Raw genomic sequence first — 25,059 nt, 5'->3', positions numbered from 1 at the left:
ATTGATCTCTCCAGAGGAACTACCAGGGAACTTTAATCGGCGTGGATTCGGCCATCATCAGTGATAAGCAGCTGTCAGTCAATTAGGTGATGCGGTGGAGGTAAATTCGAGTAAATTCTTAATTTGCTTGTTTTTTTTTCTTCATATTTTCTTAAATTACCCTTTCTCTTAGGCAAAGACAAAAATAAAACATGCCAGAGCTGCTTCTTTGGATTAAAACAGGCTTTCAAGAACTCACCGAAGACAAAAATACATCAATTATCGATATTTATAAATAAAAATAAAGTTATTTGCAATAAAGTTTACTTTTGTATGTATTAAATTATTAAATTAACCCCTAAATCCGAAACGTGAGCGTCCGACAATGGCAGGACATTCTAAATAACAAAGTCGCCGGAAATCGGCCCGACAACGGCCCGTCAACGTCGATTTTCTCAATCGTCGATCTCGACGATCGTCGGACAAAGTGTTGCATATACGCACGAAAAGGGCCCGAATTCCGTCGGACAAACCGACGGAATTCGGGCCGTTTTGTCGAGCCGTCCGGCGGTTTTCGGGCCGTTGTCGGCCCGGTCCGTCTGTCAGGGATTGCATGACAGGGGCAAATTAATAGCTCAAAACACCCGATACGACAGAAGTGCGGGGATATCAAGTGCGTTGGGAATGTGCTTTGTTGACGAAAGGGCTTTTTCGATGATATTTAGCAAGGTTGTTAATCGATATAATTATCGTCGATAATATTATCGTCTAACGATAACGATAATGGTTTTCGTTTTTTGAATGATATATTCAAATTTTCACAAAATACCGTATTTTCTCGAAAATACTCAAATTTTTATAATTTGCAATATGGGTATCAAACGATTCGAAATTTTGCATGTATTTTCACGGTTTGAGAGTTTTTTGAATGAAATACTAAAGTTTTCAGAAAATATCGTATTTTCTTATAAAAATATTTTATATTCTTCTTATAAAAATTTGAATATTATTTTTATAATTCGCAATATGGGTATCAAACGATTCGAAATTTTGCATGCTGTATCAGAGTTTTTTTTTAAATAAAATGCTCAAATTTTCACATAATACCGTATTTTTTTAAGCACCAAAGTTTACATGATTTGCAATATTGGTATCAAGCAAAGCGAAATTTTACCTGCTTTTTCATTAAAAAAAACTCTAAAACAGTTGAAATACGTGCAAAATTTCGAATCGTTTGTATCGTGATTATAAAATTTTAGTATTTTCTAGAAAATACGGTATTTTGTGAAAATTTTAGTATTTAATTCAAAAAAACTATAAAATAGTGAAAATGTATGCTAAATTTCGAATCGTTTGACACCCATATTGCAAATTATAAAAAATTGAGTACTTTCAAAAAAATTTGGTTTTTTGTGATCAAAAAAATATTTACTAAGAACTATCGTTAACCCTCTACAATCGCCAAAAATCCAAGCAAAAATATTTTTTTCATCTAATTTTTGATGTTTAATAGGCATTGGAAAGTAGAACTTATTAAAAATCAAAATCAAATTATTCGCTCTACAGCAATGCCTTGGCGTTCTCGATTGCGAGATTCCTAGTCGAAACTAGGTGTTTGAAGGCTTGATTGTTGAGGCAATTGCAAACCTCTTTTTACACCTTAGCTTCCATCCACCCCGGGATTCGAACTGACGACCTTTGGATTGTTAGTCCAACTGCCTACCAGCGACTCCACCGAGACAGGACTCAGGGAGACGACTACTACACCTGGACTGAGCTAACGACCTAACCTTTTTAGGTTAGTCCGGGGCCAACATTTACTTCCCGTCCGACGGAAGGCGTGATCAGACAAATCTCGTCTCGAAAAATGCCACCAGGACCGTCTGGGATCGAACCCAGGCCGACTGGGTGAGAGGCAATCACGCTTACCCCTACACCATAGTTCCCGGCAGAACTTATTATAATTGTGAAAATTTCTGGGTAGGAAGTTTCACTTGTTTTATGTTACTTTGCCAGAGTTTTAAAATATTAGATTTTTTCTGGGATCAACTTGTTTTGTAAAAATAAGTATTCCAGTAATTTTTGAAATGTCCCAGACTATGCTTCTACGCATTTGTCTACCATTTGAATGACAATGGTTTCGTTCTATAGCCGAAAATGTGAAAATAGGAGGTAGGAGATCGTAGAATAAACCTAATAATATCAAAAACAAACATAAATTAAATATGATAAATTCAAATAAAAATACTAAAAATGAAACGTGAAAACCAAAACAAAAGAAGAAAAATTTTTGTAGAACAAAAGTTGCTCAAAATGACCTCTGAACCAGGGAAAAAATTTAAAAAAAAATTGGGCGCTAGAGGGTAAAAAACCTTTTTTTAATGAAAATGCTATAAAGAAACATTTTTTATTGTTCTTAAAATATTGCCCGAAAAAATGGAAAACTTGCCGCTCAGCGAAAACTTTTTTTCCTCCAAAAAAATGAAACTCAATGTTTTTCGTTTTTTTCTGTAGTTTGTTTTCGTCTTATAATATTTCTGAATTGCGAAATAAAATCTTTTTGAAAGTTATAGCTTGGAAATGCATATAATTTAAAACCCTTACACATTATTGAAAGCGATAAATCCTTCAATATTGCAGATTTTATTTTGCTTTCAATAATTAATTTCAAATTTTGTTCAACCATATGGTTGATATTTTCCTTATATCATCATTTCTAAAAAAAAATAATCATGAATCCGGTGTTGATACCAAACACTAAGAATGCCTTAAGCAGCAATCATTAAGTGTACCTTAAACCAGGATGGAATTGATAGATTTTCATTGTTTTTTTTTTACAAATGTTATCAAGCCGGTAGGGCAAATTTCAAGATTAATATTTTTAAAACATGAACTGGCCATGCGTTTTTTTTTTAAATTGTTTTAATCAATGGTGCTACGTTGGAGTTTATAATGTTAAATCCCGGAGTTACTTTGTCACATTTGCGTTTATTGCTAATTTCATATGTAATGTGTTATGTACGTCAAATTGGCCATTACTAAGGTTGATTTCGATTTTTTAAAAAAAGAAACAAATTATTTTAATTTAAATATTTTTTATCTCTTGTTAGGAGCACAAAAAAATTATGGTTATATTCATCAGAGAATGTTGTCAAAAAAAAATGTAATATTACATCAGAAACTGTTGAATTTTTCTTCAGTTTTTGATAAATTTTCATCAGGTTCATTTTTACACATTTTTAGGTAGTGGATATTACTATATTTAACCAACCAAATTTGTAACCTCAACCTATTCAAATTTCAGTATAATAGTAGCATAAGTATAATAAGGCTGGTACAAATTTTATTTAAACTTTTTGTCTCCCCTCCTTTTACATTCCCCAAAAATCAGGGGGCATAAAAAGTTTTTTTTAAAACATCAAAATTTCAATGGAAATTTAAGTGCAATCAGCTGAAATCAATTTAAAATGCGTTTAGAATCATTTTCAACATGTTTGGGTCAATATAAAAATCTTAAGAATTTTTGAAAATTTTCGATGTTTATTATCACAAAAAAAAATTTTTCGCTAAAATTTTAGTTTTTGCCAAATCTTACATTTTTTGAAAACTAATGATTGCAAAACAACTGAACTAGAAATTTATTTTGAAACACTTTTTCTATGCAGATGTTGAAACTATAAAAAAAGTAAATCTTTCCCAGTTCCTGAGGGGAACACCCTTGAAGAGTATCGGGGCCGGCATTTACAAAGCGGATTCAGTGGCAGTTTCATTCTCAACTTAATGTTAACATGTTAAGGTTAATGTTAACATTCCATAGGTCGCCTCCCTAAGGTGTCGTGATAAGGTCCAGTTTGTGACGATACACTACCTTCCCTTTACTAAGCAATCGATTCCAGAAGGGAAAAGATCACCAGTTGTGTTGGTTCGAGCCGGGATTTGAACCCCGATCTACCGCTTACGAGGCGGAACCACTGGGCTACGTGGCTCGGTCAAATGTTGAAACTATGGCTTGCCCCCTCCCTTGACCCCGGCCAGAGCCGAGGGACAAAAACTTTGAAAAATATTTGCATCGGCCTAAGGATTTTTAAATAAAATCCATTTATATACAATGCACCAAAATCTGTGAAGTTGGAATCGACCCAACGACAGAACTTTTTGTGGATTCGAAGTATAAAGAACCAACAAATTTTAAATAAAATATAAACATCACCGCTCTTGTAGAAAATGTTTCATGTTCAACTTTCCCCAGCCTTTATAACGGTAGCTCGGCTCATTTTAGTTTTTTTTCAATTTTCTGAAACAATTTACAGAATTTACAAACGGTAAAAAGAAAAGTTGATTTTGCTATACATTCTGCGACATATGAAACAAATCCACGAACTAACCTTTCTAACGCTCACTATCGGCAATCTCATTACAGCATAAAAACAAGGTTCCTCGCCTAGCGTCACAAATCACAAATCCAAGCAGCCATCTTCAACCGTTCAGCCCGTGAATCAATTAGCTGCACTTCACTTCCTAGCGTTGATCGCTCAGGTCTCGAAGATGCTGACCGGTAGTTAGTCAGCCAGCCTGGCAGTGGTCATTTGGATGGCGATGCACTTGATTATCAGTTACCTAAAATGGACAGAAACAAACGGAAAGGGCAAAACTGTTAGCGTGGTGGTCGCACTCGGTCGATCGATTATCAGGAAGAATCGCACAAATGTGTATCTACACTACTGGTTAGTTTGTACTCTACTAGCAAGAAAACGACGATGCGGGGAAGGTGGTGTGTAATTAATTTTCCAGCTGATTTAACGATTAGTATCGCATTCGTAAAAGGAATCCTCGGCGGCGACGACAACGACGACTTATGACCAGAGACCGCAGAGACCACCACGCTGGTCATCGAAATGGTCGATCGATTGATCGTATCCCCCCTCCCCCTCCCCCATTTAGAGTTGGTTATTAACATTCATGCGATTCTTCCAAGATCTGTTAGCGTTGAGCGCGTCGTTTGAGCTTTTAGTGGACGCTGCATGTGGTGCAGTTGATCGGTTGGCATTTTGGCATCGATATGTTTAACATGTGAAATAAATTAAAAGATTGTTTGGCTTTTTTTCTGGTATTATTGGATTTGGCCATTAGGAAGATTTGTGTTGATTTTTGATGAATGTGAGGAATGTCTTTTAAATCGGACTACCCGCTCGTGTGCCGGTGGCATTCAAGGAATCTTTGACTCAGCCTAGACACTGGCAAATGTACGGGTGCCTTCAAAGGTTATTTGAGACTGCCGCTGTATAGAGGTTGGCCAGTAATGTTTGCCTTGGCGGCATCGAGCGTGAGAAAAGTAACGAAGATCATCATTTTGCATAGCGCATTAGGGATGTTGCTGAATCCTGTGGCTATTTGTGATAAAGTACATTTTCGACAAGAGAGTTCGGTTATGACGATATGGCTATGGATTAATGTATGTTTGATGACATGTTTAAATTTAAATCCGAAGGTAATAATCTGTAACAAATATTAAAGTAATTGTTGCAATATAAGCACATTAAATAGGAATCACGATAACAGCATCAGCACATATAAATTGTTCAGGTGAGCTCATCGTCGTGTCAGTTATCATGTGGTTCAGTGTAGCAATCTTAAACGTAGCTTTTTTGGCTTCAAATGCCTTGAACACCCTTGTACAGTTCCGTTTGCCAAACGAGGACCTTGACTATTCACCGAATGGAAACAGTAACGATCTAACCCCGGTATCACTATTCTACGTCGATGAGTACACATCAGGTGGAGTTGTTTCTCAACTCGACGTTTTCATTCCGGAACTTTTGAGAACGTATCCCTGCCTGTTGATGGAACCTGCCTATTCACGCGTCCGGGACCAGATGACTTTGTACGGAACCTGCAACTACCAGTCCATGTTCCGGCTGGACCTGCAGCGTTCCGATGGAGAGTGGACGGCTAAAGTGAAGCTTTCACAAACAAATTGCCGGGATGAATTGGTTGATGATTTTGATTTAAACTGGCAAGGAATTAACAGTACGGTGGTTTCAAGAAAGACGAATACTTCTTACAGTACTGTTATTATGGATCTTTTGTCTTTCAAGAGAGGTATGAGTTATGGGATGGTGCGATCTATGTATCCGATTTTGAACAACACTAATTTGATTTTAGTTAGGAAACAGTTATCAAAATGTCAATGCTTTGATGGATCAGATTTTGGGATTCAAAACACGTGGAACCAGTTGTGCTCCAAACAATAATTTTTAAAATTTTATGTATAGTCGCTTTGAAACTTTAATTACACGGCTTATTTGTCATCCGAAATTCCTCAAGTTTTGCCATTTCACCGCCATACAAGCATTAGGCAGACGATCTTCGGCTTAGTGTCAGGGTGTTTTGGAGATTAGGGATTTGATATGCTGGGTTGCTCTAGGTCAAAATCTGGGTGCAGAAAAGGCAGAATGCGTAACGTGATTTTCGAAAGTTCCCCACTACTCCAGCTGCACTACAGCTGTAAACACAAACAAAGTAAAAGGCTAAGTTCAAGCTCAAGCGTGACAGAGTTTATGCTGCTGAAGTGATTTGTTTTGAAGCATTTTGAGTCTGCCAATGTTAAATTATTGTTATGAAGTGTTTTGTGAGTTTTTTGCATTGTGTCGGGAGTAGGTGGAACTTTTGTTTATCAAAAAATTTATGCAATCATACAACGATCATATAACCCAAACGGCTCCAAATACAATTTCCATTCCAATGTTATTGATAATTATGCCTATCTTGATATCAACCCTCTTCTTAACATTTCAATGTCCGTGGGCTCTCTTGTAATAAGATTTCTGGGATTCCTATCTAGATAGAATTGCACACCGGCATCGATTTGTTGACGTCAAATTCCTCAAAAGGCCGACTCCACCGATTTTTTTTCCTTAACAAAGTGGGCAATTTTAGAATTTCACTCTAATTAATTTTATTTTTTAAGACATTTGCTCAGCTGGTGATTCTGAGTCGATATGTATAAATGAAGGTAGGTCTAGGAGGTCTAATTAAAAAGTTCATTTTTCGAGTGATTTTCTAGCCTTACCTCAGTAAGGTGAGGAAGGCAAAAATTGGAAAAAAAAACTTTATCACATTTGATAGGAAATGTTGGTGCATATAAAATACAAAGCACAACAAAGAACAACAAAAAAATAAGCTATCCAAGAACTACTATCCTTGTTTAGATTGAAGTGTAGATCATCACCAATTCATAGCATTGAGCTAATTCTATGATTTTAAACTTGAAAAACATAACAAATATAATGAAAACATAGATTTTAAAAATTTCCCGGGATCCCAGGAATTCACAGGATTTGAAAAATATTTTTCCCGTATCCCGGGAAATTCAAAGCTCGGGAAAATTGGACGCTCTAGTTACGAAGCTTCTACCACAAAACAATTACCACTTGAGCATGAGAGACTACTCATGGTTGTCCTTCTCCTTTGTTGAACAGGACCGTAATATCCTATCAGCACTACCGATCTTACGCTTTAAAGATCAAGTGGTGTTCTCCTTATCAACAGCATGTGTATGAATGCGCTGAAAAGATAAAATACCAAGCTCACCAAAATTAAAGCAGGTACAAACAGGCAACAGTCGTTGGCCACCAACGGCGCCCGCCTTGGCACAGAACAATTGCCGATTTTGAAAATAATAAAAAAAATAATATAAATTTTTCATAAAATCATTTATTTATTAGAAATGTTTTTTAATGCATACAAAAAACCCATTGCAATGATTGAAATGTTAATATATATTTGATGACTGAATCAAATTTAAATTCGACGATTTTACCCATTGACATGGAAATGATCTGTTGCAAATTATAAAGCAATTGTTGTAATCTATGCAAATTAAAAGGAATTACGATAACAGCATCAAAGAATATAAATTGGCATGGTGAGCTCATCATCGTTTCAGTTATCATGTGGTTTAGCATAACAATCGTTAACGTAGTTTTCGTGGCTTCAAACGCCATGAACACCCTTTTACAGTTTCGTTTGCCAAACGAGGACCTTGACTTTTCAACGAATGAAAACTCAGTACCGTTAACTGGGGTGACTTTGATAGCCCGGGGTGACTTTGATAGGTTTTTCAAATGCCGTCAAATTAATATCTCAACATTTTTGAGAATTTTGAGTATGTAAGCTTTAAGAGATAACTTATTTTCGAACATATATGCAAAAATGTGACTGTTACATTGGATGTATCGAAATTAATGGCCAAATCAAATTTTTATCAATGTCACCCCGGGCTATCAAAGTCACCCCAGTTTACGGTATCAATATTCTACGCCGATGAGTACACATCATCCGATGGAGTAGTTTCTCAAGTGAACGTTTTCATTCCGGAACTTATGAGAAGATATCCCTGCCTGCTGATGGAACCTGCCTATTCACTCGTCCGGGACCGCATGACCTTATACGGAACCTGCACCTATCAGGAAATGTTCCGGCTGGACCTGCAGCGTTCCGATGAGCAGTGGACGGCAAAAGTGAAGCTTTCAAACAAGAACTGCCGGGATGATTTAGTTGATAATTTCGAATTAAACTGGCATGGGATCAATCATACGGTGGTTTCAAGGAAGACGGATAGGTTTTACGGTAGTGTCACTTTAGATCTCTTGCCTTATATAACAGGTATGAGTTATGGTACGGTGCGGTCTATGTATCCGGTTCTGAACAACACTGACTTCAAATTACTACGTAAAATTTTTAACAAATGTAAATGTCTTGATGGATCAGAATTTGAGTATAAAAACACGTGGAAGGAGTTTTGTCCAGAATCATACCTTCAGCAAATATTAAAATGGTTTAAAATAAAATTAAACTCGGTAAGTGTATAATCTCTTTTCTGACAGGATGAGTTTAATGCTGTTTACGGTTTCTATGTACAATTATCGTATTAGTTTTTTTTAATGATGCAAAACCGTTATTTTGAAATAAAAAAATTTCAATCAGTATTCAAATATTGACAAAAAACCAGTATAAAAATGCGCGATTTATTTCTGCACTTATCAATAAGTTTCTTAAAGAAAAATGATCGTACTAATCACACTTAACCCTTTACAACCCAACCCCGCCTCTAGGCGGGAGTCGATAAAAAATCGCCAAAAATCCAACTCACGCGAAATCGGGAAAAGCTGTCTCGAGTTATGACCACTTAAGTGATATGTATACCTTTGTTTGAAGCCGGATTTCACTTAAATGTATATAAATTATGTCCGGATCCATCATCCGACCCATCGTTAGCTAGGAAAGACCTTTCCAACGAGTCCAAAACATTGATGATCTGGCAACCCTGTCTCGAGTTATGACCACTTAAGTGATATTTATGTACCATTTTAAAGCCGGATCTCACTTAAATGTATGTAAACTATGTCCGGATCTATCAACCGACCCATCGTTGGTTAGGTAATTGAAAGACCTTTCCAATTTGTCCAAAACATTGATGATCTGGCAACCCTGTCTCAAGTTATGACCACTTCAGTGATATTTGTGTACTTTTTTATTCCGGATCTTAATAAAAAAGATGAAATTTGTGTTCAAATGTGTGTGTCCCATCATGTCACCCACTGTTTGTAAAGAGTGAGGAAGGCACCAACCACATAGCATGAGCATGAGCATGAGAGACCACCCATGGTTGTCCTTCTCCGTTGCTGAACAGGACCGTAATATCCTATCAATACAACCGACCATACGCTTGAACGATCTAATGGTGTTTCCCTTATCAACAGCATGTATGAATGCGCTGAAAAGATAAAACATCAAGATCATTAAAACTAGATCTGGAGCAAATAGGTAACAGTCGTTGGCCACCAACGGCGCCCGCCATGTCAGTTTGTAGATCTTGGGGGATTGGGACGGGAATGTTAGTTAGCACAGGTTGCTACAAAGGGTGGGTTCTATACGATATCCACACCCCCACGTGTGCCGGAAAACTACTTCTACTTGGGATTTTGTTAGTGGGTAAGGGTAATGGCCAGGATTCAACATAGAGGATGATGATGCGACCCAATAATCAATCAATTTTGTTTAATGGTGTGATGTATTATGTATTCTCAAGGCAAACAGTCGGAGTATGCGGATGAGACTATTCCCGGTTATTACGCGTTGAGTTTAGCATAAATGATTCAATCTTAGACAGCCGGCTGTGGAAAGATAAAACCAACTAAAATGCGAAAACGCGAAACCGCCCGGACCGAAATACACACACAATCGGAAGGACAACAAAGACGGCAACGGCATCGAAAATCCTGCGAGATGACCGCGACGCGCACCGTTCAAATTCTCCAAAGCAACTGTCAACATCGCGAAATCACCCGGGTCCAAATACACACATAATCGCGGGGAAAACAAAGACAGAAACGTCATCGAAAATTCGGCGTGTTGACCGCGACGCGCAACGTTCAAATTCTCCAAAGCAACTGTCAACATCGCGAAATCGTCCGGGTCGAAATACACACACAATCGGGGGGAAAACAAAGACGGAAACGGCAACGAAAGTCCGGCGTGTTGCCCGCGACGCGCAACGTTCAAATTCTCCAAAGCAACTGTCAACATCGCGAAATCGTCCGGGTCGAAATACACACACAATCGGGGGGAAACAAAGACGGAAACGGCAACGAAAATCCGGCGTGTTGACCGCGACGCGCCGCGTTCAAATTCTCCAAAGCAACTGTCAACATCGCGAAATCACCCGGGTCGAAATACACACACAATCGCGGGGAAAACAAAGACAGAAACGTCATCGAAAATCCGGCGTGTTGACCGCGACGCGCAACGTTCAAATTCTCCAAAGCAACTGTCAACATCGCGAAATCGTCCGGGTCGAAATACACACACAATCGGGGGGAAACAAAGACGGAAACGGCAACGAAAATCCGGCGTGTTGCCCGCGACGCGCAACGTTCAAATTCTCCAAAGCAACTGTCAACATCGCGAAATCGTCCGGGTCGAAATACACACACAATCGGGGGGAAAACAAAGACGGAAACGGCAACGAAAATCCGGCGTGTTGCCCGCGACGCGCAACGTTCAAATTCTCCAAAGTAACTGTCAACATCGCGAAATCGTCCGGGTCGAAATACACACACAATCGGGGGGAAACAAAGACGGAAACGGCAACGAAAATCCGGCGTGTTGCCCGCGACGCGCAACGTTCAAATTCTCCAAAGCAACTGTCAACATCGCGAAATCGTCCGGGTCGAAATACACACACAATCGGGGGGAAAACAAAGACGGAAACGGCAACGAAAATCCGGCGTGTTGCCCGCGACGCGCAACGTTCAAATTCTCCAAAGCAACTGTCAACATCGCGAAATCGTCCGGGTCGAAATACACACACAATCGGGGGGAAACAAAGACGGAAACGGCAACGAAAATCCGGCGTGTTGCCCGCGACGCGCAACGTTCAAATTCTCCAAAGTAACTGTCAACATCGCGAAATCGTCCGGGTCGAAATACACACACAATCGGGGGGAAACAAAGACGGAAACGGCAACGAAAATCCGGCGTGTTGCCCGCGACGCGCAACGTTCAAATTCTCCAAAGCAACTGTCAACATCGCGAAATCGTCCGGGTCGAAATACACACACAATCGGGGGGAAAACAAAGACGGAAACGGCAACGAAAATCCGGCGTGTTGCCCGCGACGCGCAACGTTCAAATTCTCCAAAGCAACTGTCAACATCGCGAAATCGTCCGGGTCGAAATACACACACAATCGGGGGGAAACAAAGACGGAAACGGCAACGAAAATCCGGCGTGTTGCCCGCGACGCGCAACGTTCAAATTCTCCAAAGCAACTGTCAACATCGCGAAATCGTCCGGGTCGAAATACACACACAATCGGGGGGAAAACAAAGACGGAAACGGCAACGAAAATCCGGCGTGTTGCCCGCGACGCGCAACGTTCAAATTCTCCAAAGCAACTGTCAACATCGCGAAATCACCCGGGTCCAAATACACACATAATCGCGGGGAAAACAAAGACAGAAACGTCATCGAAAATCCGGCGTGTTGACCGCGACGCGCAACGTTCAAATTCTCCAAAGCAACTGTCAAAATCGCGAAATCGTCCGGGTCGAAATACACACACAATCGGGGGGAAAACAAAGACGGAAACGGCAACGAAAGTCCGGCGTGTTGCCCGCGACGCGCAACGTTCAAATTCTCCAAAGCAACTGTCAACATCGCGAAATCGTCCGGGTCGAAATACACACACAATCGGGGGGAAACAAAGACGGAAACGGCAACGAAAATCCGGCGTGTTGACCGCGACGCGCCGCGTTCAAATTCTCCAAAGCAACTGTCAACATCGCGAAATCACCCGGGTCGAAATACACACACAATCGCGGGGAAAACAAAGACAGAAACGTCATCGAAAATCCGGCGTGTTGCCCGCGACGCGCAACGTTCAAATTCTCCAAAGCAACTGTCAACATCGCGAAATCGTCCGGGTCGAAATACACACACAATCGGGGGGAAAACAAAGACAGAAACGTCATCGAAAATCCGGCGTGTTGACCGCGACGCGCAACGTTCAAATTCTCCAAAGCAACTGTCAACATCGCGAAATCGTCCGGGTCGAAATACACACACAATCGGGGGGAAACAAAGACGGAAACGGCAACGAAAATCCGGCGTGTTGACCGCGACGCGCCGCGTTCAAATTCTCCAAAGCAACTGTCAACATCGCGAAATCGTCCGGGTCGAAATACACACACAATCGCGGGGAAAACAAAGACAGAAACGTCATCGAAAATCCGGCGTGTTGCCCGCGACGCGCAACGTTCAAATTCTCCAAAGCAACTGTCAACATCGCGAAATCGTCCGGGTCGAAATACACACACAATCGGGGGGAAAACAAAGACAGAAACGTCATCGAAAATCCGGCGTGTTGACCGCGACGCGCAACGTTCAAATTCTCCAAAGCAACTGTCAACATCGCGAAATCGTCCGGGTCGAAATACACACACAATCGGGGGGAAACAAAGACGGAAACGGCAACGAAAATCCGGCGTGTTGCCCGCGACGCGCAACGTTCAAATTCTCCAAAGCAACTGTCAACATCGCGAAATCGTCCGGGTCGAAATACACACACAATCGGGGGGAAAACAAAGACGGAAACGGCAACGAAAATCCGGCGTGTTGCCCGCGACGCGCAACGTTCAAATTCTCCAAAGCAACTGTCAACATCGCGAAATCACCCGGGTCGAAATACACACACAATCGCGGGGAAAACAAAGACAGAAACGTCATCGAAAATCCGGCGTGTTGACCGCGACGCGCAACGTTCAAATTCTCCAAAGCAACTGTCAACATCGCGAAATCGTCCGGGTCGAAATACACACACAATCGGGGGGAAACAAAGACGGAAACGGCAACGAAAATCCGGCGTGTTGCCCGCGACGCGCAACGTTCAAATTCTCCAAAGCAACTGTCAACATCGCGAAATCGTCCGGGTCGAAATACACACACAATCGGGGGGAAAACAAAGACGGAAACGGCAACGAAAATCCGGCGTGTTGCCCGCGACGCGCAACGTTCAAATTCTCCAAAGTAACTGTCAACATCGCGAAATCGTCCGGGTCGAAATACACACACAATCGGGGGGAAACAAAGACGGAAACGGCAACGAAAATCCGGCGTGTTGCCCGCGACGCGCAACGTTCAAATTCTCCAAAGCAACTGTCAACATCGCGAAATCGTCCGGGTCGAAATACACACACAATCGGGGGGAAAACAAAGACGGAAACGGCAACGAAAATCCGGCGTGTTGCCCGCGACGCGCAACGTTCAAATTCTCCAAAGCAACTGTCAACATCGCGAAATCGTCCGGGTCGAAATACACACACAATCGGGGGGAAACAAAGACGGAAACGGCAACGAAAATCCGGCGTGTTGCCCGCGACGCGCAACGTTCAAATTCTCCAAAGCAACTGTCAACATCGCGAAATCGTCCGGGTCGAAATACACACACAATCGGGGGGAAAACAAAGACGGAAACGGCAACGAAAATCCGGCGTGTTGCCCGCGACGCGCAACGTTCAAATTCTCCAAAGCAACTGTCAACATCGCGAAATCACCCGGGTCCAAATACACACATAATCGCGGGGAAAACAAAGACAGAAACGTCATCGAAAATCCGGCGTGTTGACCGCGACGCGCAACGTTCAAATTCTCCAAAGCAACTGTCAACATCGCGAAATCGTCCGGGTCGAAATACACACACAATCGGGGGGAAAACAAAGACGGAAACGGCAACGAAAGTCCGGCGTGTTGCCCGCGACGCGCAACGTTCAAATTCTCCAAAGCAACTGTCAACATCGCGAAATCGTCCGGGTCGAAATACACACACAATCGGGGGGAAACAAAGACGGAAACGGCAACGAAAATCCGGCGTGTTGACCGCGACGCGCCGCGTTCAAATTCTCCAAAGCAACTGTCAACATCGCGAAATCACCCGGGTCGAAATACACACACAATCGCGGGGAAAACAAAGACAGAAACGTCATCGAAAATCCGGCGTGTTGACCGCGACGCGCAACGTTCAAATTCTCCAAAGCAACTGTCAACATCGCGAAATCGACCGGGTCGAAATACACACACAATCGGGGGGAAACAAAGACGGAAACGGCAACGAAAATCCGGCGTGTTGCCCGCGACGCGCAACGTTCAAATTCTCCAAAGCAACTCAGTGAGGAAGGCACCAACCACATAGGTGGATTAAGTAAGTTTTTTCATTTAAAACAAATAAAATCATATTTCACAATATTCAATTTTCGTTCATGGTCACCCGCGACAGACACGAACAAAGAAACTAAGAGAAACGCAAAAAGTAAATTTTTCATAACTTTTTTTTCGTAAAATCGCGATAACTTGTGATGGTTATAAGCATACCGCTTATGTTTATACATCAACATTTCTATAATTTTCTGCTCTACAACTTTGTAGAACATTGTTACACTCTAAAAAGAAACCCTGCAAAGTTAGAAAAAACATGAAATTTTAAAATGAAAAATTTTGTTCTAATGAAAAAATGACCCTTCTGGGTTATTGTAGATTTGAAAAGTACATAAAATTTCCCTTAAAATGACAAGTTCCAAAAAAATTTACGAGTTACGAAAAATGGTAGAGTTTTTGAAACTTTTTTTTTCGATTAAAAATACATTTTTTTAATTTTGAGTACGCCATCAAATCGGGCGTCCAATTTTACATAAAAGTCCATTTGACACCAAATTTTCATCTCATCACCGTTTCAGAATGCAAATTATTGAAAAACATATCTTTATTCGCATGTTCAAAAATTGAAAGAGTCGTAGTGCCCTCCGTCACGAGATACCAAAAAACGGACCTCAGATTCGTGACCAGGGATAAAAGTTATCCCTCAGGACAAAGTTTCACGCAAATCGAAGAAGGGTCGGGGCAACTTTTCCCGATTTCGTGTGAGTTAGTAGCGAATTACCCAAATACAAAAATTAGCTAATCAACAAGTTTCTTAAAGAAAAATGATCGTACTAATAACTTTAAAAACTACAATTTCACGAGCAGGTGTCACCTACGCGCGTACTTTCGCGAGCAACCCCATCGTTTTGACAAGCAAGGTCGGATGATTCACAACAACGTCGCAGCCCAGTAGTGTACGGACCTGTTGCTGCAACCCGGTTGAGCTTACCTTTCTGGTGACTAAGCACCCAACTCCACCCCGCTTTGGAGCCCCCATCTGAACGCACTAATCTCTAAAATCAATTCACCACTCTTTGTCGGTCGGTTGGGAATAATGCTGTCATCGACTACCACACTGTGTTCACCAGCTTCCTAACAAGGTTACGTGTGTCCGGATGACGAGGAAACTCCTTTCGAAAGTTCAGAGCCTCAAATCAAGGCCAAATTCCACACACAAGAACCGTACTGGGGGCACTTGGCTTACCTCCCATGTTGGGGTAGAGAATGATCTAAGCATGAAAAAAGGTACTCTCGAGTACCAAGAGTCTCTCAACAATGGTCACCTCGCTTTGAAAGGAATGGACGCTTTCGTAACCGATCGCGCGAATACCGCTCAATTAGGTGATAAAGTCGCGACAAAAAGGGTTGTGGAAGTTGGGGTCTTTCGCGTGACTACTTCAGTGGTCTCAAGTCGCTTTGTCATCACCTCTTTGTGGCACGTGGAATGTGTGGCAGCTGCCATCGTCAGGGGTGGCCCAACCCCCATTTTGGGGTGGAGAAATATTTTGATTCGTGGTGGAATTTTCTCGTTGAACTAACCACTTAAAGTGTATGCCCTGGGATTGTATTCCAATTTGTTTGGGGTCGATCCCTATCGGAGCGACCTTGGTTTGTCTAAGCTAGAGTTCCCTGCCAAGTTGCAAAGTCATGACGAAATTCTTAGGTCACCTCGTTTGACGGATGACGCGCGCCGAAGGCCGCACATTCCCACAGAACACCTCACCACCTTGCTATAATTTTATTATGGCAACGTCACCTCTCGACCGACTCTTAGTAGGTGGATGCCGTGCAATCTCCTCCGTTGACCTGAGAAGTGCTGAATTGGAGCTTAATGGCATGTAAATTATCTTGCCAAGATAATCGGCTCGTCGTCGGAATTGTCCGGGCAGGTCGTCGCTCGTCACAACCGCGGCGCGTTTTCTTTATCTTGTTTATTTTATTAGTGTCAAACACGGCACGGCCCGGTTGGGGGCTGGACAGTAACAAGACCGCGGTATGATTGTGAGCGGGTCACTGCAGGCTGGGATGACCTTCGATTTCGCGCTGAACGCGTTCGGAGAGAACCCCTCGCCCCCCCGTCAGAGATGAGAAGGAACCTCTCCGGATGGATTGAATGACACCGTGATTCCCAAGTAACCGCGAGGCACTAAATAGCGGCATTAAATCAGCATTATATTGGCATTTAATACCAGCAAATAATGCTTCAAAACATTAAATCAGCACTTTTCCCTTGAGAAATATTTCAAGTGGCGCACAGTGATGCCGATTTAATGCCTCACCGAAAGCTCGAACAAACAAAACTGCTTTATCGACGTCAAGGCTGGGGGAAAAAAAAGGACAGCTAGCTGCTCCACACACTTGGTGGTGGGCCTCCTTTGTTTTTTTTTCTCCTGTTGCGTTTCATGTGTGAGTGTGACACTTTGATGTTATTCTTGCATTTTTCTCGTCGATCTCCAGGTTGCGCGCCAGCCAACTGATGTATTCTGAAATGAGTGTTTGTTTTGAAACTTTTAATCGATGTGGTTGATGCATCGAACATTAAGGAAGACTTTCTTTCTGCTGTTTCGAGTTTCTGGTTCATGAGAAAAACCCGTTGTCATTTTGTTGGACGAAAATTATTGACGAGTCACTCAGCAAATTGCAGCCATCCAGTCAAGTACAGTACAATCAATTACGGAAGGCTTGGGGTTAATAGGGACAAGTAATGGCTAACGGCTAACCTAAACTGTTTTTCCGAGGAGTGCTTGGTCCACGGTTGGCAAAATTTCACAAAGTGTATCAGACTTCCGGAAAGCAGCTTTTTGCTTGCGAGAAAAGTCATTAAATTTACCAGAGAACTTTTGATAATGTCCTTTGTGCTATGGGCATATGTTTTGAAAAATTTGGCTTAATTGCAGGCTGCAGTTTTCCACAAAAAAAAATAAACAAAAAAAACACTTCAGTCAGCGGGAATTGAACCCAGTTCACGCAAAAATAAAACTGTTGCACACAGGGGGAAATGCGCCTTAGCCCGCACGCTTATAGGAACAGTATAACGGGAGAAGGATAAAAGTCAATAAGAGCGTGACTGGCTGAAATGTTTCCCGTATGGATGGGTTACTTTGTTGATAAACATCAAATGCTTTGAAGCACATTTTCAAGGTCGTAAATGGTGATTTAATGCCAGTTGTAATGCTGCAAAGTTTTGGTACTTTGAGGCATTCGCAAAGCTTATTTACTACTTCAAAGCATTCGAGTGCTGATTTAGTACTGAATAAATACTTCAATTTAGTGCTTGTGGTTACTTGGGTTGATTTAATCGGCACGGTTGGGAAACGGTTGGAGGTTCGAGGCTCGAAGGAAACAAAGAGCGGGTTAATTTATTGATACGGGATAGGGTTGAATGATGACCGGTTGTTTCTTGTTGGGTCAAACAGTTTATTTATAATAATGAGCATGAGCATGAGCATGAGCATGAGCATGGTTGACTGCCAATGAGCTGCTACTCCGTTATTGACAGATCAGCTGAAGTTAAACAATGAATCAAAAATGATCAGTGGGAGCCAACCATCCGTTCACTGTTTAACCTCTGAAGATCCCTACTTTATTAGTCAATACCAGCGCCCTCCCAAGAAGCCTGCAGTTCAACGAAAGGGAGGAATGTTAGTCCGATAGTTGAAGTTGCAGACTCATCAAGCACATAGTTTTTCGCTATATACTTGTTGATACCGCATGAGACCGTTGAATCCACAGCATCTCCTTCAAGCATCACGTGATTAAATTTTTTTTGGGTTAGTAGGATAAGGTATTGGCTTTTCGATGCCTCCCGAGCTACGACGCTATGGGGAGGACTTTCATAACAGACCCGTCGGCGAGCCTTCCGAGCAACGATGCTATGGGGAGGTCTTTCTGGTTAACACACAAAATCACTCACACACAGTTTTTTGCTTCACTATTAACTTGACGATCCAAAATGTCAGTGCGTCTTTCGATCATTTTATAGAAATAGCTTTTTCACCACAAAAAAATAAAACCTTATTCAAAAAATTAAAACACAATCCAACCGACGCCGTGCCTTCCGATCAACGATGATATAGGAAGGGCTTTGAAAATCACAAAAATCACTTTTCACTCCGAATATTTTTTTTACGACCACGCGCTCCCTTTGCCAATTATCCACTGATGACGCTGCACTTTCAGAGGGTAATCTTCACCTCGCATCACACAATTCACGACAAAAATGCGAAACAAAAGGCACAAAAAAATCACTTTTCACTCCGAATATTTTTTACGACCACGCGCTCCCTTTGCCAATTATGCACTGATGACGCTGCACTTTCAGAGGGTAATCTTCTCCTCGCATCACACAATTCACGACAAAAATGCGAAACAAAAGGCACAAAAAAAAATCACTTTTCACTCCGAATATTTTTTTACGACCACGCGCTCCCTTTGCCAATTATGCACTGATGACGCTGCACTTTCAGAGGGTAATCTTCTCCTCGCATCACACAATTCACGACAAAAATGCGAAACAAAAGGCACAAAAAAAATCACTTTTCACTCCGAATATTTTTTTACGACCACGCGCTCCCTTTGCCAATTATCCACTCAAACAGTTTATTTATAATAATGAGACTCATTACTTATTCACGGCGGAACAGTCTGTTGGGGGTCAGTGGCGGTAGTGATCAAGGAGATACTTTTTGCTCAAGATGATTTAGTGTGGATCAGGTCGATTATTTTGAACATTAACGTTTTGTTCGTTTACATTTGAACTTCCATGAAGAAAATAATCCCGCGAACTACCAAGCTCGCGAAAAAAGTCGGAAGTCCAACTTTGATCAGCTGTTTCACGGCTCCCCGTAGACGGATTTTCTAAATTAAAAATGCAATAGATGCGAACAGATGTCTACATTTTTTTTAAATAAAAAAAAGATGCATTTACGCTAAGTTATGTACGAATCAATGAAACAACTTTTTTTCAAAAAAGTCGGAAGTTGACTTTGATCGGCTGTATCTTCGCTCCCCGTGGGCGGATTTTCAAAATTCAGAAAGCCAACGATAGGGACAGGTGTCCAGATGATGTTCCTTTTTTGGAAAGTCATAAATTGAGCCATTTTAAACTTAACCCCCTGTACGAAAGGCAAAAATTAAACAGTTTGGAATCTGATTGACAAATCCGATCAATGTCAAATTTGTCACAGAAGCTCATTCGTTGCTTGGACTATGATCTGAACAAAACAAAATCTTTTAAATGAAACATTCTGGCGAATGTCGCCAAATTAGCTTTAAGTTTTTCGGGGATTTCGAATAAAAAAGTCAATCTTGACGAATTTAACCGAAACTAACCCTTTGGCAGCCATTCGAAAGCATTCTTCCGGAAATATTCTCAAGTCAATCTTTAAGAAAAATTTAGAGGCTTTAGGGCCACAAATTTACAATTCACTTTATTTTTTAAATTCGTACAATTAATTTCTAAATTATTCAAAATTACTTGTTTGAATTTATTATCCTAAGCTTAGATGTGGACTATCTTTCAACAAATGATTAATTCAATGTTGGGATCAGAGTTTACGGGTGCTTCAAGAATCGAGTAAATCTACTGAATGAACAAAGTTACAAAATAACCTTCGAAATAGCTAATTATAATCATTCAGAATAAAAAAAAATCAGAATTTCTTAAATGGTTGTTGCAAAATTAACGATACCTTTTGGATAGGATTTTCCAGTGAAACAACCATAACAAGTTTTTAAAATAAAATGTGAAAAGTTCAACGTTTTACGGAAATGTTGATTTTGTCCTCGGTCGACGGTTCGAATCCCGCGGTTGGCACTTTAAAATTCTTTGTGTAAATATGGGTATTCGGCGCCGTCGCTCCGTGCCATACTTTCATACACTTAGGAGCCCAGGGCGGCGAAGTCCTAGTAGATAAAAAGGAAGACACTAGTGGTTGGTACTCGCAAAGGTTGCCGACAGCTATAAAGTCAACTTCGTTTTTGATTTTGTCCTCACTTAAATTTGTAATAAAATGAACTTTTCCACAATATTATATCGGGCGATTAATGGTAGGCCAACAATATTTTTTCACAAAAAAACGTTAAATAGTAGTTTATGCAACAAGCAACAAGAAGATTTTTTCAGCATGAGTCGTACATTTATTCAACGAGGTTTACCGAGGTGGTTATTGCCTTCCTCACATTCATAAAGTCAATACATTCAGTAAAAATAGCAACATTCCCCCTTAACATGTTTAACAAATCAACTTCATTACTCATTTTTTTTAAAGGGTTCGCGGACCTTCAATATTTCTGATTCATCGGCAAGGTCTGATAAAAAACCTTTCCAACGATAGTTCGCATGGAAGACTCAGACAATATTTCTATCACAATATCTTAAATCCGGCCTCCAAAAAGTGTATAAATAACACTTAAGTGCTAATAACTTTTGAGAGGGTTGTCAGATCCTCATTTGGAAGGTCTTTCGATTATCTAACTAACGACAGGTCGCATGATGGACCCGGACATCATTTTCATTGAAATATCTGAGATCCGGCCTCCAAAAAGTGTATAAATAACACTTAAGTAATAATAACTTTTGATAGGGTTGTTAGATCTTCAATTTTTTGGGCTCATTGGAAAGGTCTTTTTAATACCTTTTTGAAAATGTATAACATGATAGCCACCCTTTTTACAATCTTCCGGACATACGCCACAATCGTTTGTTTAGCATAACTTTTGAAGTACTTAACTAAACTTGATGATTTTAAATAGAGACCTACGGGACCCCAAGACGGATCGAATGAGACTAATACGGTCATATTCCGTTCATCCAGTCCGGAGATAATCGAGTGACATTTTTTTTGTCTACCCATCTACACACATCCACACAGACATTTGCTCAGAACATGATTCTGAGTCGATATGTATACGTGAACGTGGGTCTACGAGGTCAAATTAATAAGTTCATTTTTCCAGTGATTTTATAGTCTTTCCTCAGTAAGGTGAGCAAGGCAAACATGCTGGAAAATGTTCCTTTCGATACTAGTGTTGAAAAGTTCAACTTTTCAGCACCCATTTCAGTGCTAAAAAATAGAACTTTTCAGCATTAGTATTAAAAGGTATTAATTTTCCTTTCTGTTGTAGATACTGGTTCTAGCCAGGACCTTCGTTCCGAGGAGTCGTTTGGGTGTGAGATTATACTTTTCGGATTTATAACACTTTGCTTTACTCACTCAACCTTTTATTGAAGCACAAATACAATTACAATTTCAATTACTGTTCAAGGATCACAATTCAAGGATCTACTACCACGATTTTAAGGATCAGAAAATAGCCTAAACTGAATAACGGAATAACTCAATAACTGAATAACTGACTAATGGAGTCCATTCGATCACTATTTATACTAAGGTCAAGATTAGCATTCCATCCCCACTCCTCTGTACTAAAATATCGGTTCTCTCGATAGTTGGAGGGGAAGTGACCTTGGTTCCGGTCAATTACCGCGAGCGCGTGGACATTCCAAAGGTATCGGAAATTTCCACTACTAAGTGATCTTTGGACTTTCCCACGATCAAGTTAGTGGAAATTTCCATTGTTGTTTTTCACCTTTACTTAGATGTCGCTTGGGACCCTATGTGTGGATTTGGTGTATCAGGAGCCCATGAGTACCAGCAACTTTTTAGTTTCCCAGAAGATGAGTAACTTGGAGGTCTCGTTACCTATTCCCCGGGTATCATCCCCAGGCGAGAGGTCTTTTCCCCGCTTGAACCTCTTGGCCTTGGCCTGCCCCAAACACCGAACGGTGACGTCATAGTCCGAAGCGCACTTGCTACCGGACTTGCTTATCGCTGACCTCCCTTCATAAATTGATGCCCTTGTGTGCTATCGTCAGGCGTGATTACGTCCCAGCCCAAATGCATATGAAACCAGGGCCGAGGACTTAATAAGAGGTGTGCTTTATTAGAGTTGCGCACTTTTCCTGGGAATTATAGAATCGGTAAGGGTGAGGGCGAGGAGAGGTGTCGCCGACGTGTGCGGGTCCGAGTCAACCGAGGACAGGAATGCCAAGGTTACTAACTGGGAAAATTAATCAATAAGTGAGAGCCTCCTTGACTCTCTCCCTCTCTTTCTCTTTTGTCTGTTCTAAAGAGAGAGTAGTGGAGAGACGGACCTCTGGCTTTAGTGATGCCTCGCCAGCCTTGTTGCTAGGCGGGGATATATGTACGTTTGGATTATAAAATAATGTCTGGGCGTGGATGAGGGTGTGAGTTTAAGAAGGAAATTAGGTTCGCTACACTGTTATTTTTGATAGGCAAAAGTAGGCCGTTTCGTTTCTCCAGAAAGACAGGAAAATTTGACAGTTTCACAGCGGAATTGCAAAAAAAATTCGGCGCACAATGGGTGCTAAAACGAACTTTTCAGCACTGTTGTAGAATGAAAGGAAAAGTGAGATTTTCAACACAAAATCTCATAAATTTTATTTCAAGTTCAGCACGTATGTTAAGAACTCCTATTTTATATTTTCTTACATATCGCATATCTTTTTATGGTTTAGTAACAAAAATTGCGGAAAAAATAACATTGTAACCATATTTTTTTAGGACAAAAATTCTCAAAAGACTACAGAAAGGAATAAAACTTACCAAAAGAAATCGAGTGACAGTGACTGAAAGTTTGTTCAATCTCACACGACTCAATTCCATATCGTTCCACTCCGATCGACCGATTCCAGCCGCCGGGCCTTGACGTGGAATTAAATGTGTTTCTAATTTTCCCAATCAACTGGACAAACTTGTGCAATTAGGTGACAAAATGCAGCACGACCGAGCGTTGTATGCGATACAGTTTTGCACTCGAAACTCCAAAAACAAGTTTCCATTCTTAATCTGCTGCTTATTGGCCCGATACCGAGTGCGCAGTGTGCAAGTTGCTGACGGCGATACTGTGGTCTACGTTTTGGTGACGACGACGTGACAAAATCCAGCCCATTGCCCAATCAATCAATCCTTGTTCCAAACACTGCCATAGTGACACTGCAAATTAAATAAACGCTACCTCACGATGCTGGACGGCCATTCTGTCCCACATCTCGGTGATATTATCCGATATTAACTCATATTTTTCATTCAAGCTAATTGAATGTTTTGCCACCGTCAAAGTCCGAGCTAAAAGTGCGTTTCGTTACCATTAGAGCGCGCAAACTCTGGCCGGAGACTTCAACGGCCGATCGTACAGAACAAGAAACGAACCCAGCGCACCGTCAGTCAGTGCGCGACCTGTGCAGAAAAATCGCGGAAAAGTCGATCTGATTCAGCGACTGGTTGCTGACTGCTTAAGGTGCAATTAAACGTACTTTTTGTACAGCTCTCCGCAGGGGTTGGACTCCCGCACTGAAGTGTTCAATTTCCGAGCATTCCGAGGGCGGCTGCTCCGGGCTGGTGACTGAAGGCTACAACGTACGCGGTGGGCAAAAGGGCGACCGTGGCTAATAGAAATGAAGTCATTAGTGATTAAAACTATAAACTCGCCACTCACACTCATTAGTTCTTTCTGCGGGAGTTTTTTTTTCTTTATTATTGGAAAAACGTACAGTTTGAGGTGGATCGATGTAACCAAATAGCGGATATGAATTACGTGTGCTCGCGCCTTCCTGCGTTTATAGCTTCGATGCAATATATACATATTTTTCATTCAGAGCTTTTTTTTTGTCATGAATGTGGGCAGTTTAATGAGCATTTATGTGCTGTTGTTGGGCAAGTCTATGAAGTTATTATAGCGACTTTAATTGGAGTTATATCGATTCCTTATTTCAAATGTGACTTTATTCGAAAACATCATAGTACAGAACTTTTGCCTAATTTTATGAAGATCTAAAAATGGTGAGGGTAGACAATTTTAATCAAACAAATTTATACAAAATAACCTAACCTTTAGAGCTTGAATCATGTTCCATAGACAACCAATTGATTTGTCATGTAACTTGGACAAATTAGTCAACCAACCAATCGATTGCATCGTCTTTCCAGACTAGAGGGTGCGCCTCAGCACAAAATATGCAAAATGCACCCAGAGATTAACACCTCTGCATGGGCGCGACCAGCCTGGGTAATAAATCAGCTACCACAAATCCAATCCAAACAAGTGTCTTGCTGTAATACTCACCCACCCCCTCCATCTGCTCACGGCTTGTCTTTCGAATGTTAATGAATGAATCATGCTTCTGTGCAGAAATCCGCTGCCGTAGTCGAACGAAAATTTATTTCAATTTCGAACCAATTTGACGCGCCAACAGGGCATTCTTCGGCAAAACTAACTTTAACACCTTGCCAAGTTAGAGGGCCT

General features: G+C 41.1%; 1 protein-coding gene across 5 annotated transcripts in view; it reads right to left on the bottom strand.

Moving 5' to 3' along the window:
- The window catches only part of LOC120416987 (uncharacterized), a 269,935-nt gene that overhangs the window by 64,702 nt on the left and 180,174 nt on the right, over positions 1–25,059 (bottom strand). For 4 of the 5 annotated variants that reach the window (XM_052708575.1, XM_039578912.2, XM_039578911.2 and 1 more), the window contains one exon: positions 4,365–4,596. The exons of the other annotated variant lie outside the window; for it this stretch is intronic. In XM_052708575.1, coding sequence (XP_052564535.1) covers positions 4,365–4,394 — 30 coding nt within the window. In that variant the 5' untranslated portion in view covers positions 4,395–4,596. The remainder of the gene's footprint in view (positions 1–4,364; positions 4,597–25,059) is intronic. 5 annotated transcript variants of the gene reach the window in all.

Source organism: Culex pipiens, chromosome 2, assembly GCF_016801865.2.
Source record: "Culex pipiens pallens isolate TS chromosome 2, TS_CPP_V2, whole genome shotgun sequence".
NCBI lineage: Eukaryota > Metazoa > Arthropoda > Insecta > Diptera > Culicidae > Culex > Culex pipiens.
This window is presented reverse-complemented; position numbering and strand designations above follow the sequence as displayed.